At 43.5% G+C, this 15,216-nt stretch overlaps 1 protein-coding gene and 1 long non-coding RNA gene across 2 annotated transcripts in view; both read right to left on the reverse strand.

The window, feature by feature from the left end:
• tgfbi (transforming growth factor, beta-induced) overlaps nucleotides 1-14,354 on the reverse strand; it is a 34,199-nt gene extending 19,845 nt beyond the window's left edge. The window contains exons 1-3 of the mRNA XM_088991029.1: nucleotides 14,114-14,354; nucleotides 13,626-13,724; nucleotides 1,911-1,975 (exon numbers count right to left, since the gene is read on the reverse strand). Of these exons, the coding sequence (XP_088847155.1) occupies nucleotides 1,911-1,975; nucleotides 13,626-13,724; nucleotides 14,114-14,319 (370 nt within the window). The 5' untranslated portion in view covers nucleotides 14,320-14,354. The remainder of the gene's footprint in view (nucleotides 1-1,910; nucleotides 1,976-13,625; nucleotides 13,725-14,113) is intronic.
• The window catches only part of LOC148902461 (uncharacterized), a 128,552-nt gene that overhangs the window by 19,845 nt on the left and 93,491 nt on the right, over nucleotides 1-15,216 (reverse strand). The window lies entirely within an intron of this gene.

A 15,216-nucleotide genomic window follows, 5' to 3' on the forward strand; every position in this document is an offset into this window, starting at 1 on the left:
GTCAAACTGCATTTCTGTTTATAATAAGGTGAGCTGGCTATCTATTGGGTAACTAGCTAGCTGGCTATCTGTTGGCTATATAATAGGAAGCTGGCTAACTTTCTATCTATTTGAGTTACTTCCCGGTTGAGTGAACTGCTGCAGGGGTGGGGACAGATGTAAAGAGAGAGGTCACATCGTAAGATGTTAATGTTTCCTCAGATTCCAATATGAGGTCTTTGATCCTCTCTAAAAACGCTGTGGTGTTCTCTACGTGATATTCTGTTTGACCAACCAACGGAGCTAAGATCGTTTTTAAATATTTAGCTACATTGTATGTAGAGGAGTCAATGCTACAAACAATGGGTCTGAGGGGGAACCCTTCTTTATGTATTTTTGGCAAGCCATACATGGCGTGGCCTCTCCCGGGTTTAATCTAAAATACATGTGTTTGTCTATATCAGGGGTGTCAAAGTAATTGTTTGCCGCGGGCCACATTGTAGTTATAGTTTCCTCTCGAGGGCCGGTATGAATTTGGGGAAGCCATTAGAATGTTGAATCCCCTCCACATATTACATATAGAGCGCACAACAAATTAATGAATAGCTAGTTTTCAAATCTGAAGTCAAGAAGAATGACTGTTATTGTGGTTTACATCCACAAATATGAAATTTTGGTTAGGATTTTAGCAAGCATCATGGAATTTTACAAGTTTGATTTGCTTTCACGGGCCGAAAAAAATGATGTGGCGGGCCAGGTTTGGCCTTGACTTTGACACCTGTGGTCTATATGTTTACCTTTCTCTAACTTTTGGAGACAGTCTATCAGTTCTTTCTTGTATCTATTGGAAGGGTCCCTTTTTCGTTACTCATGAGGGGAAGAATCACTGATTTTATTATTATTATTATTATTAATAAAAATAATCATAATTTTAATTTCTAAGCGCCTTTAAAAACTCTCAAGGTCACTTTACAGTCACAGGATATTTTTTCTGATAGAAAGCTAGCTAATAGAATGCTAGATAACTAATAGATAGATAGCTAACTAGATCGCTAATATGTTTCTTGACTCAAATAGCTAGCTAGCTATATTGCTAATAGCTAGCTCTCTAGCTTGATAGCTAATAGATAGCTAGGATAGCTAATATGTTTCCATTGTCTGAAACTCATGACAAAAAGTTTGTGGACACCCAGGCAGACAACTCTGAAAAGTTACCTGCCCGGCCATAAAGTTGCCCGCCCGATTTTTCACAATTTGAAACACAATAAGACGACTAATAGCAAAAAAACAACAACAGAGTTCTGAATTATAAAGGGTTTTCTAAATTTAAGGAAGGACCTACCAGAAATGCTCCCTTGCTTAATTTATGAGAAATAACCTTTGCTGAAGATTTAACTCCAGTTATCGTTATCGTCACGATGCACAATGCAATGTTTGCGTTGCGTTGTCTGCTCAAAGCTACAGGGACTCCTATTTCTAACCGGCTTTCAAAACTCTCAAGTACAGTATTCAGTCATGGTGTAGTCCGAAGGAGGCCTCTGATTGGCTGCCGGTGCTTAGTATGCAAATTGCCAAACGAATGGCTGAAGAAACCTTTTCATCAATAATAATACAGTAAAGTCTCGTTATATCGATATTCAAGGGAGTCCGAAAAAATATCGATATAACCGGGACTATCGATATATCCGACCTTGTTTGCATGTAATTTTCTCCGTGCGTGCATAGAAATAGTATCGATATAACCGGGACTATCGATATATCCGATATCGATATAACGAGACTTTACTGTAATAATAATAATAATAATAATACATTTTATTTCAAGCGCCTTTCAAAGCTCTCAAGGACACTTTACAGTCACAGACAACATCTTATCTTAACATCTAATGGACCGAGAAACACAATGGCTAGTTTAAGGTCAAAAGTCATACCTGCGGGACAGCCTCTCTCCCCAGGAATCTTCTCGTAACCGGGACAGCACTCGTAAGTCACCACCCTGTGCCAGTCACACATCAACAACAGTCGCGGCGTCAGTGGCGGCGCATCGACATCAGGTCAGATCAGAGACAGGCCTTATTGGGCAACCGACACCCCCGGACAAGTGTCCATAATTTGTAAAATCACTTCAAATGACTTCTACTGAGCGTATTCCACCGCATATAGCTATATTTTACGTTTTAAGACTCACGCTGAATATTCAGGAAGTCTTGTTTTTGAGTTGATGACGATGCCCTCTGTGACGTCACGGAGGAAAACACCCGTGACCGAGAAAGTGACACACAATGCATTTTGGGTACTTTTTTTCGTCTGAAAACGCAGTGTTGATAGCGAAATTAGAAAAAAAACTACCTAAACAACGCGATGGTGAATCATTGTGGGTCGCAGCCAATTGCGGCAACGGACATAAATAAGGTGTAAGTTGACACAAATTCCCAGTGGACAAAATAGCCCATTTCCAACAGAGCTTGTGCGCCATCTTGTGCATTTTCTTGGCGCTTCATTGGAGTCCAGATCTTCACCGGTTTCATCGCTTGCAGATGGCTTGAATTGATACGAAGGACTTCTTTAATCAATTGCAAACATTTATGCTTTCATCTACAGAACTATTTGAATCAAATTCATAACTGGATGAGTAACAAGAAATTATCTTTTTTCCCGAATCTGAATTCTCTGAAGCCATTGTTTTGATTCTGGAGCAAGGCAGTGTGTGACCAATAGTGACGTCACGAACAAGGGGGTGGAACTTTCTGAATCTGCCCAGCTCATTTTGTGGCAGTTTTGGGACACTTTAAAGGACAACCGACACCATTTTTTTGTTACCTAACTGACATCAAGAAAAACGTTTTATAGCAACTAAAATACCCAAAACACACAGGCTGATATTTTTAGTCAAATGCAAAACAGAAATAAAAATGAGTTAAAGTGTCCCAAAACTACTTCAAAATGACCTCGGAAATGGTGAGTTTCAGAAGGTCCCGCCCCTTTCTTCGTGACGTCACGCCAGGATGTCTTTGCCTTGCTCTAGAATCAAAACAATGGCTTCAGATTCGGAGAAGATGCTTTCTTGTTACTGTACATCCAGTTATGAATATTATTCAGTTCTGATGAGGAAAGCATAAATGTCTGCAATCGATTAAAGAAGTACTTGCGTATCAATTCGAGGCATCAGTACTCCAATGTAGCATCCCAGAAAATGCACAAGATGGCGCCCAAGCTAAGTTGGAAATGGGCTGATTTGTCTGCTGGGAATGTGTCTCAACTAGAATCAAATAGTAGTCTTGGTGCAACACACAACGATTCACCATCGTGTTATTTATGTGTTTCGCCATCCACACGGATCAACATGAAGTTTTCAGCCCAAACAAAGTACCGCAAAATGCAGTGTGTGTCGCTTCCTCGGTCAGGGGGCGTTCCAAACGTGACGTCATGTCAGGCATTGTCATCAACTCCAAAACAAGACTTCCTGAATATTCAGCGCGAGTCTTAAAAGGTAAAATATAGCTATATGCCGTGGAATCTTTGTAAAATACGCTCAGTCGAAGTCATTTGAAGTGATTTTACAAATTATGGACACAACTTGTTGGTTGTCCTTTAAGTCATTTTTATTGGTGTTTTGCATTTGACTAAAAATATCAGCCTGCGTGTTTTGGGTATTTTAGATGCTATAAAACGTTTTTCCGATGTCAGTTAGGAAACAAAAAAAATAGTGTCAGTTGTCCTTTCATGGGCATCAAGGGAATAACATCGCGCGGCATGATGGACACAGCGTCCTCACCATCATAACAAGTGTGTTCTTCAAACTGGAACGTTGAGGTGGGAACGCTCACCCTCCTTCACGGCAAACATGATTTCCAGCAGACCACCTCATCGAACTCAACAGACACGGAAATTCTTGCCTGCTCGTAAAAGCCACTCATGTTATTTTTTCCCCTCCACACTGTTAGTGAAGGCGATGTGAGTTTTCCTCCATTGTCGTGGTGTGTGTGTGTGCGTGCCCACCCGCTTGTCTGTGGTAATAAGACGAATACAAGACACTTTCAGGGGAAGCGGAGCAGCGCTAAGATCCGATCCAGCTGCCCGGGTGGATGCTTGACTCGAAACCTTGGCTCTTGACTTCCTTCCTTCCTGTTGAGATTTCCATCATAAATGAGCCTCGTAAAGGGACTGAGAATCTGCAGACAAATGCCTGCCTGCAGGCCACCGAGCACGAAAAAAATAAAAGAATCAAACTTCCTGTCTGGGGAGCCCACGAAAACCGAGGGAGGAAAAATCCACCCGCATTCATGCAGAGACGCGTGAAAAGAAAGCCTCCACGCCAACTTCCACAACGCTGACTTCCACTTTGAGCAGCGCTGCTTTTGTATGTTTAAAATTTGCCTTCTTTTGGTTTTAAAGGACAACCGTCACCATTTTTTTGTTTCCTAACTGACATCGGAAAAACGTTTTATAGCATCTAAAACACTTCTTCTTTTCCTTTCGGCTTTTCCCTTCAGGGGTCGCCACAGCGAATCATTGTCCTCCATCTTTCCCGGTTTTGTGCATCCTCTTCTCTCACACCAGCTACCTTCATGTCCTCTTTCACCACATCCATAAACCTCCTCTCCGTCATATATAGGCACTCTCTCTCCTCTGGACATGTCCAATCCATCTCAGTCTGGCCTCTCTGACTTTCTCTCCAAAGCCTCTAATATGAGTTGTCCCTCTAATGTACTCATTCCTGATCCTATCCAACCTGGTCACTCCTAAAGAAAACCTCAACATCTTCAGCTCTGCTACCTCCAGCTCTGCTTCCTATATTTTCTTCAGTGGCACTGTCTCCAGTCAAAACATCATGGCTGGTCTCACAACTGTTTTATACACTTTTCCTTTCATCCTAGCTGAAACCCTTCTATCGCACATCACACCTGACATTTTTCTCCAGCCGCTCCAGCCTGCCTGGACACGCTTCTTCACCTCTTTTCCACCCTCTCCATTGCTCTGGACAGTTGAACCCAAGTACTTAAAATCCTCCACCTTATTTATCTCTTCTCCCTGTATCATCACTCTTGCACTGGGATCCCTCTCATTCACACACATATATTCCGTCTTGCTGCGACTGATCTTCATTCCTCTCCTTTCCAGGGCATACCTCCACGTCTCTAGTTTCTCTGCCACCTGTTCCCTGTTCTCGGTATAGATCACAATGTCATCTGCAAACATCATGGTCCAAGGAGATTCCTGTCTAACATCGTCTCTCAGGCTGTCCATCACCATAGCAAACAAGAAGGGGCTCGGAGCTGACCCCTGGTGGAGTCCCACCTCCACCTTGAATTCCTCAGTCACACCGACAGCGCACCTCACAACTGTCTTACAGTCATGATACATGTCTTGCACCGCCCTGACATACTTTTCTGTCACTCCAGACTTCCTCATGCAATACCACAGCTCTTCTCTGGGCACCCTGTCGTACGCTTTCTCCAGATCTACAAAGACACAATGCAATTCCTTCTGACCTTCTCTGTACTTCTCTATCAGCAGTCTTAAAGCAAACACTGCATCTGTCGTACTCTCTTTTTGGCATGAAGCCATACTGCTGCTCACAAATGTTCACTTCTGCTCTTAGTCTAGCTCAGGGGTGGGCAAACTTTTTGACTCGCGGGCCGCATTGGGTTCTAAAATTTGACAGAGGGGCCGGGCCAGGAGCATTTGGAGGGAGTGTTTGGGCCGGAAATACTCCGAACAAGTTATGTCCATAATTTATAAAATCACTTCAAATGACTTCGACTGAGCGTATTTGACAAAGATTCCACAGCATATAGCTATAGTTTACTTTTTAAGACTTGCGCTGAATATATGAAGTCTTGTTTTCGAGTTGATGACGATCCCCATGTGACGTCACGTTTGGACCGCCCCTGACCGAGAAAGCGACATACAATGCATTTTGGGTACTTTGTTTGGTCTGAAAACTTCGTGTTAATCCGTGTTGATCCGTGTTGATGGCGAAATTAGAAGGAAAACACATAAATAACGCCATGGTGAATCGTTGTGTGTTGCACCAAGACAACTACAGTAAAGTCTCGTTATATCGATATCGGATATATCGATAGTCCCGGTTATATCGATACTATTTCTATGCACGCACGGAGAAAATTACATGCAAACAGGGTCCGATATATCGATAGTCCCGGTTATATCGATATTTTTTCGGACTCCCTTGAATATCGATATAACGAGACTTTACTGTATTTGATATTCGCTGACACAAATTCCCAGCTGACAAATCAGCCCATTTCCAACGGCGCTTGGGCGCCATCTTCTGCTTTTTCTGGGTGCTACATTGCTGTCATTGACGGCTCGAATTGATATGGGAGGACTCCTAGAATCAATTGCAAACATTTATGCTTTCCTCTTCAGAAGAACAAGAACAAGAAAACATCTTCTCCGAATCTGAAGCCATTGTTTTGATTCTCGAGCAAGGCAAGACGTCTTGGCGTGACGTCACGAACAGAGGGGTGGAACCTTCTGAAACTGACCATTTCCGGATTCATTTTGAAGTCATTTTTATTGGTGTTTTTCATTTAACTAAAAATATCAGCCTGCCTGTTTTGGGTATTATAGATGCTATAAAACGTTTTTCTGATGTCAGTGGGAAACAAAAACAAAAAATGGTGCCGGTTGTCCTTTAAATGTAGTATGTACAAACCTCATAGCACAGTAAGAACACTACAACCCAATTTATTAACTGTCTTTCAAATGTGAAAAATATCCCTGATCAGTTAATAAATTTGTCTCAAGGAATATGCAAGATATGGCATTTACAGACTATTTCAATTTTATTACTTGGAGGAGGAAATGGAAATAGATTAAAATAACATATGCACTGTGATTTATCAAGATTGCGTCTGTTATTAATGAGTTTCAATCGAAGGTGCAAAGTTAAGAAATCAACATTTATTGAAAAATGGAATCACTTTCAACATTCAAAACATATTATTACACAACGAAAGATTCAAGCTCAATAATACCGACTTGTGTTAAAATCATAGATGGTTTGTCCTGACCGCGCGCTCAACAAACTCCTCACTGACGCTCTCGCCTTCACGCGCAAACCATACACGTGTACCGTCGCCGAGCACACAAACATAGACTACCTGCAGTTGAAATTTGCATACTCGGCTCGGCAGCCAATCAGAAGCCTGCTTCTTTCTTCCGGACTTTCGCAAGCGTTACAAAGTCGTGCAATTGCATGTCATTTTCCAAAATAGATGCACAGAACCTCAAACTAGAAGAAAGATTCAAAAGAAGCTAACAACATATGTGACGCTACAAAACGTAAATTTACATTAAACCGTGACTGTAAAGTGTACGTGAGACTTATGAAAGGGGCTTAGTGGCTCGTAGGAATCAATGCAAACGTTGCGTTGTGCACCACCGTGAGAATCGACTACTGTAGCAAAATTTACAGCCATGCGCATTTGCCGTAAATTAAGCAAGGTAGCATTTGTAGTTGGTGCATTCTTGATTAAAAAAAAAACTTTATATTTTGTGACAATGTTTCTTAATGGAATTGGTCTCATTTTGCTTCAAGTTGGGAAAAATGGGGCAGGTAACTTTTCAGTTATCTGCCCTGTTGTTCGCTAGCTTTTTGTCATGAGTTTTAGACACTGTTTGTACTATAATTTGGGCAAGTTCGGCGGGCCGGATTGAAAAGCCTAACGGGCCGTAGTTTGCCCATGTCTGGTCTAGCTTCAACTACTTTTTCCCAGAGTTTCATTGTATGGCTCATCAACTTTATTCCTCTGTAATTAGTACAACTCTGCACATCTTTGTTCTTAAAAATGGGCACGAGTACACTTCGTCTCCATTCTTCAGGCATCTGTTCACTCCCCTCTGTTTCACCAGCCTGTAAAGATCAGTCTCACCTTCCTTGCTGTCCAGACGAGCATACATACATCATAGGCCTCTTGTTTGGTCTTTGCCACCTTGACTTTAACTGTGCGCTGCATCTCCTTGTACTGCTGTCTACTCCCGTCCGTCCTCTCAGTGTCCCACTCCTTCTTTGCTAACCTCTTTCGCTGTATACACTCCTGCACCTCCCCATTCTACCACCAAGTCTCCTTATCTCCCTTTCTTCCACTCGATACACCAAGAACTTTCCGACCCGTGTCTCTGATTGTGTTCGCTGTAGTTTGCCAGTCATCTGGAAGGACCTCTTGCCCGCCCAGTGCTTGTCTTACCTCCTCCCCAAATGTCATGCAACACTCTTCCTTTTTCAATTTCCACCATTTTGTCCTCATTTCAGCCTTTGGTTTCTTTATCTTCCTCACTGCCAGCGTCATCCTACACACCACCAACCTATCCTGTCTGGCTACACTCTCACCAACCACTACTTTGCAGTCACTGATTTCCTTTAGATGGCGCCGTTGACACAAAATGTAGTCTACCTGTTTACTTCTGCCTCCACGCTTCTAGGTCATCCTATGTTCCTGTCTCTTCTGAAAGAAAGTATTCACAATAGCCATTTCCATTCCCTTAGCAAAGTCAACCACCATCTGTCCTTCAGCGTTCCTCATCTGGAGTCCAAACCTGCCCATCACCTCCTCATCATCTTTGTTTCCTGCACCAACATGTCCATTGAAGTCTCCACCAATTACAACCCTCTCACTTCTCGGGATGTTCTGTATGATTTCATCAAAGTCCAACCAAAATGTATCCTTCTCCGCCAGCTCACATCCTACTTGTGGGGCATTCCCACAAACAACAGTGAACATCACGCCTTCAATTTCTAGCTTCAGACTCATCATTCTATCTGATATATGCAAAACACCCATAAAAATGACTTTAAGTGTCCCAAAACTGCCACAAAATGAGCTCGGAACTGTGCAGATTCAGAAAGTCCCGCCCCCTTGTTCGTGACGTCACACCAGAATACTCCTTCACAAACTCCTTTGCTCCAGGATCAAAACAATGGCTTCAGAGAGTTCAGATTCGGCGAAGATGCTTTCTTGTTACTCATCCAGTTATGAATATGATTCAAATAGTTCTGAAGAGGAAAGCATTAATGTTTGCAATCGATTAAAGAAATCCTCCCGTATCAATTCCAGCCGTCTGGACTCCAATGTAGCGCCCAGAAAATGCACTGGATGGCGCCCAAGCTCCGTTGGAAATGGGCTGATTTGTCCGCAGGATATTTGTGTCAACTTACACCTTCTTTATGTCAGTTACCACAAATGGCTGTGAAACACAACGATTCACCATTGCGTTGTTTAGGTAGTTTTTCTTCTAATTTCGCGATCAACACAGTGTTTTCAGACGAAAAAAAAGTACCCAAAATGCATTGTGTCGCTTTCTCATCACGGGCGTTCCCTCCGTGACGTCACTGAGGAGATCGTCATTAACTCGAAAACAAGACTTCCTGAATATTCAGCGCGAGTCTTAAAAGGTAAAATATAGCTATATGTGGTGAAATCTTTGTAAAATACGCTCAGTAGAAGTCATTTGAAGTTAATTTACAAAATTATGGACACAACTTTTTCGGAGGTGTCGGTTGTCCTTTAACCGTGTCGCCAGACGTCAAGACACACACATGGATGTCACATCCCCACACGGTAAAAGTGAGCCGCAACTTTCCTCTGCTGGCGGGCGAGGCCGAGATTTATCACGCATTGCGGTTTGTGCGAGCCACTGACAAGTTGGGAGTCTGACCATTTTCTTTGGTTTAAGTCCATGAGTGACATGCTCCTGTGGTGCGGCCATCCTGCGACATCGGCAGTCCTTCCGGTTTCAATGTTGACATCTGTGGGGGTCAAACGATGGATGGTTCTTCAGTCTTCGTCTTCCTTTCGGCTTTTCCCTACAGTGTCCTCCATCTAAGCCTGTTTTGTGCATCCTCTTCTCTCACGCCAGCTCCCTTCATGCCCTCTTTGGTCTTCCTCTCGGCCTCCTGCCTGGTGGTTCAAAACTCAGCATCCTTCCCCCAATACAGTGATACCTCGGTTTACGAACCCCTTAGCTTACGAACTTTTCGGTTTACGAACGTTATATTATGAAAATTTTAACCTTGGCATACAAACTATTTTTCGGGATACACACGGAGTTGCCACAATGAGTGATGTGTCGTTCGCGAACGAGCCCGTTCTCCTAACAAGAAAATGGCAGCCGGCTTGGTTTTGTCCTCTATTCCCCGCCCCCAGTCTTCGGTTAAAGCCACGTGATTGGTCAAGTACGCAGCAGTGAGGGGGTGGGGTTAAACATTAAAGAGACAGGCAGACGACAGAGAGAGTGAGAAATGGATACAAAATAGTGACATTTGGACTCGTTTCAACTTTGTTAGTTCAAAAGCAGAGTGTAGACTGCAAGGTTAAAATATCCCATGAATTAGGCTCCACTAATAACCCGCACAAGCCATCTGTACTCTTGATGCAAAAAAGCTATCAACCCAGCTCAACAGAACACAATTGATGAGGAACAAGGTAAAATTATCGCAGAGAAAGCACCTCCAAGGGATCATTCCTCAAGATGGTAAAAGAAGAACGCTACGTTCCTCATCAAGTGATTCATGCTGATGAATGCCACTCCATTCCATCAAGCTATCAACGACCATCATAAAGGTAAATAAAACAACTTTATTATACACTAGTTTATTTCTTTAATTATAATGCCATAGCACATTTATTATACATAAAATAAGGTATATTTTGTGTAGTTTTAAGGCTTAGAAAATTAGAAAGTAGAAAATTACGTTTTATGGGGACCTGGGAACGGATTATTCTCATTTTAATGGTTTCCTATAGGAAATTAAATTTTGGGATACACACTCTTTTTACTTCTAAGACATTCCGAACAAACTCCTCTTTTAAGATAACCCCAACTCCATTTCTCTTTCTGTCTTCACCATGATAGAACAATTTAAACCCTGACCCTAAGCTTCTAGCCTTGCTCCCTTTCCACCTGGTCTCCTGGACACACAGTATGTCTACCTTCCTTCTTTGCATCATGTCAACCAGCTCTCGGCCTTTACCTGTCATTGTTCCTACATTCAAAGTTCCTATTCTTAGTTCTATACTCTTGGCGTTCCATTTCTCTCTTTTCCTCCGAGCACACCTCCCTCCTCTCCTTCTTTGACCAACACTAGTCCATTTTCCACTGGCACCCTGAAGGTCAACAGTATCAATGGCGGCCATTGTTAACCCAGGACTCGACCGATCCTGTATGGGATTCATAGGTTAGATTCGCATATTTGTTTTGGCATTTTTTTTTACGTCAGATGCCCTTGCTGACACAACCCTCTGTATTTATCCGGGCTTGGGACCGGCACAATAAGACACTGGCTTGTGCCCCCTTGTGGCTACATTAAAATACCCAAAACACGCAGGCTGATATTTTCAGTCATATGCAAAACACCCATAAAAATGACTTTAAGTGTCCCAAAACTGCCACAAAATGAGCTCGGAACTGTGCAGATTCAGAAAGTCCCGCCCCCTTGTTCGTGACGTCACACCAGAATACTCCTTCACAAACTCCCTTGCTCCAGGATCAAAACAATGGCTTCAGAGAGTTCAGATTCGGCGAAGATGCTTTCTTGTTACTCATCCAGTTATGAATATGATTCAAATAGTTCAGAAGAGGAAAGCATAAATGTTTGCAATCGATTAAAGAAATCCTTCCGGATCAATTCCAGCCATCTGGACTCTAATGTAGCGCCCAGAAAATGCACTGGATGGCGCCCAAGCTCCGTTGGAAATGGGCAGACTTGTCCGCAGGATATTTGTGTCAACTTACACCTTCTTTATGTCAGTTACCACAAATGGCTGTGAAACACAACGATTCACCATCACGTTGTTTAGGTAGTTTTTCTTCTAATTTCGCAATCAACACGGTGTTTTCAGACGAAAAAAAAAGTACCCAAAATGCATTGTGTCGCTTTCTCATCACGGGCGTTCCCTCCGTGACGTCACTGAGGAGATCGTCATTAACTCGAAAACAAGACTTCCTGAATATTCAGCGCGAGTCTTAAAAGGTAAAATATAGCTATATGTGGTGGAATCTTTGTAAAATACGCTCAGTAGAAGTCATTTGAAGTTAATTTACAACATTTTGGACACAACTTTTTTGGAGGTGTCGGTTGTCCTTTAACCGTGTCGCCAGACGTCAAGACACACACATGGATGTCACATCCCCACACGGTAAAGTGAGCCGCAACTTTCCTCTGCTGCCGGGCGAGGCCGAGATTTATCACGCATTGCGGTTTGTGCGAGCCACTGACAAGTTGGGAGTCTGACCATTTTCTTTGGTTTAAGTCCATGAGTGACAAGCTCCTGTGGTGCGGCCATCCTGCGACATCGGCAGTCCTTCCGGTTTCAATGTTGACATCTGTGGGGATCAAACGATGGATGGTTCTTCAGTCTTCGTCTTCCTTTCGGCTTTTCCCTCCAGTGTCCTCCATCTAAGCCTATTTTGTGCATCCTCTTCTCTCACGGCAGCTCTCTTCATGCCCTCTTTGGTCTTCCTCTCTGCCTCCTGCCTGGTGGTTCAAAACTCAGCATCCTTCCCCCAATACAGTGATACCTCGGTTTACGAACCCCTTAGTTTACGAACTTTTCGGTTTACGAACGTTATATTATGAAAATTTTAACCTTGGCATACAAACTATTTTTCGGGATACACACGGAGTTGCCACAATGAGTGATGTGTCGTTCGCGAACGAGCCCGTTCTCCTAACAAGAAAATGGCAGCCGGCTTGGTTTTGTCCTCTATTCCCCGCCCCCAGTCTTCGGTTAAAGCCACGTGATTGGTCAAGTACGCAGCAGTGAGGGGGTGGGGTTAAACATTAAAGAGACAGGCAGACGACAGAGAGAGTGAGAAATGGATACAAAATAGTGACATTTGGACTCGTTTCAACTTTGTTAGTTCAAAAGCAGAGTGTAGACTGCAAGGTTAAAATATCCCATGAATTAGGCTCCACTAATAACCCGCACAAGCCATCTGTACTCTTGATGCAAAAAAGCTATCAACCCAGCTCAACAGAACACAATTGATGAGGAACAAGGTAAAATTATCGCAGAGAAAGCACCTCCAAGGGATCATTCCTCAAGATGGTAAAAGAAGAACGCTACGTTCCTCATCAAGTGATTCATGCTGATGAATGCCACTCCATTCCATCAAGCTATCAACGACCATCATAAAGGTAAATAAAACAACTTTATTATACACTAGTTTATTTCTTTAATTATAATGCCATAGCACATTTATTATACATAAAATAAGGTATATTTTGTGTAGTTTTAAGGCTTAGAAAATTAGAAAGTAGAAAATTACGTTTTATGGGGACCTGGGAACGGATTATTCTCATTTTAATGGTTCCCTATAGGAAATTAAATTTTGGGATACACACTTTTCGCCTTACACACTCTGTCTGGGAACCAATTAAGTTCGTAAGCCAAGGTATCACTGTATATTAATTCCCGCTCTTGCCAAATCATCTCAGTCTTGCCTCTCCAACATTCTTTCCAAAACTTCTAACCTTTGTTGAGTACAGTTGGTTATTCTTTGGTCATTTCTGTCTTTCTTTTGTCAGACAGGCGCTTGTTTTTCACTAGGATTTGAGGCTATTGCGTTACCTTCGTTAAGTGTTGGTGCTCGGCAGTCCCGCAGGGAGGCTTACTTACGTGGGCTGGTTGCAGATCTTGCGGTGGTACCACTGCTTGCAGTTGGCGAAATATTTCTTGTCGCCGCCTCGCAGCTGCTGCATAGCGCACACGTTGGGTCTGCAGGGGGCGACACACAAAAGCACCGTTTCACGTTGTTTGCCGATCGTTCCTTGGAAAGAAACTCACTCCAGGACGCGGCGCCATCTGCAATGCGCTAAATCGCCGCCGCAGCAGCCCCAACGTTCGCCGGGCTCGCCCTCGCATCCACTTTGGCCTTGTTGACTAACTTGCGGAAACTTTGGTTTTCCTGGCGAGCGCGTTCACTTGGGTTTCGAGTCTTTGACCAAAGCCAGTTTCCGCCACTCGCACGAATGCCAAATCGGTCGAGACAAGAACCAGTCACCGTGTTGGTCGAGCGACGCTCGGCGGGCGCACCGGGTTTCGCTCGACCAACAGCTTGCGAGACAGTTACGCGGTAGCCGAGGCGGGTCTCGTTCAGCGTTCACCCTTGCTGGCGTCCCCGGACGCGGCTGTGCTGCAAGACGGCCTGGTACGGCGAGCGCGCCACGCTCGAGCTCCAGCAGACCAAAAAACACAAGGCGAGCGGCCAACGCGATTTCATCCTCGCGCAAGTTCTTCTGTTCTCTTCTCTTCTCACGCTTTCTTTGCTTGCTTCTCTCCGACTTGCTCGCGCACGGCCGCTTCTGCTCATTCGCTTTTATGCCCAGGGACTTTGGGGGCGGGGGACTTGAGCTCACAGGGCGGGGACTTGCACTTTACAGGGTCCTTTGTACGCTTCAGTCTTCAGTCTAATATGGGTTTGCTTGTCACATTTGACTGCTGTCCTTTTGAACTCGTCGGTGTGGCTGGGGGGTAATTTCCACTTTGCTGTGACGTCACACATGGCAGGGAAGCGGGTCTGCCACACGCATCTTCATTTTGCGTTGGTTTAGTTCACCTGGGCCGTTGGCGACGTCACATGACAATTGGTAAATGTGGAGAAATGGACACGAAAGAAAGAAAGAAAGAAAGAAAGAAAGAAAGAAAGAAAGAAAGAAAGAAAGAAAGAAAGAAAGAAAGAAAGAAAGAAAGAAAGAAAGAAAGAAAGAAAGAAAAGGATAGATAGATAGATAGATAGATAGATAGATAGATAGATAGATAGATAGATAGATAGATAGATAGATAGATAGATAGATAGATAGATAGATAGATAGATAGATAGATAGATAGATAGATGGATGGATGGATGGACGGACGGACGGAGAGAGAGAGAGAGAGAGAGAGAGAGAGAGAGAGAGAGAGAAATAATGGAGGAGCTTTCAGGCGTTTCCTGGCACAAGTCGAGAGTCCTGTGGACCCAGTCTGAAGCCTCTCTGAAAATGGAACTGCAGCCATGAATCAAAATCTTGGACAGCAAAAAAAAATCTTAATATGTAATAATATGTGATTTCGAGAAGACTTTCAGAATGAAAATGAACCTCGAAATGCGCAGCCACTTCATGGCACCTCTCACGTGTGCATGTGGACTCTTCACACTGCCTCGTGAAATGGGCCCGCGGGCAACACCAGGCCTCTCGTGCCACTTTTGACCTGGAAGAATGTACGATCC

The sequence above is a fragment of the Hippocampus bargibanti genome, linkage group LG02 (genome assembly GCF_051943395.1).
Source record: "Hippocampus bargibanti isolate YZ-2025 linkage group LG02, ASM5194339v1, whole genome shotgun sequence".
NCBI lineage: Eukaryota > Metazoa > Chordata > Actinopteri > Syngnathiformes > Syngnathidae > Hippocampus > Hippocampus bargibanti.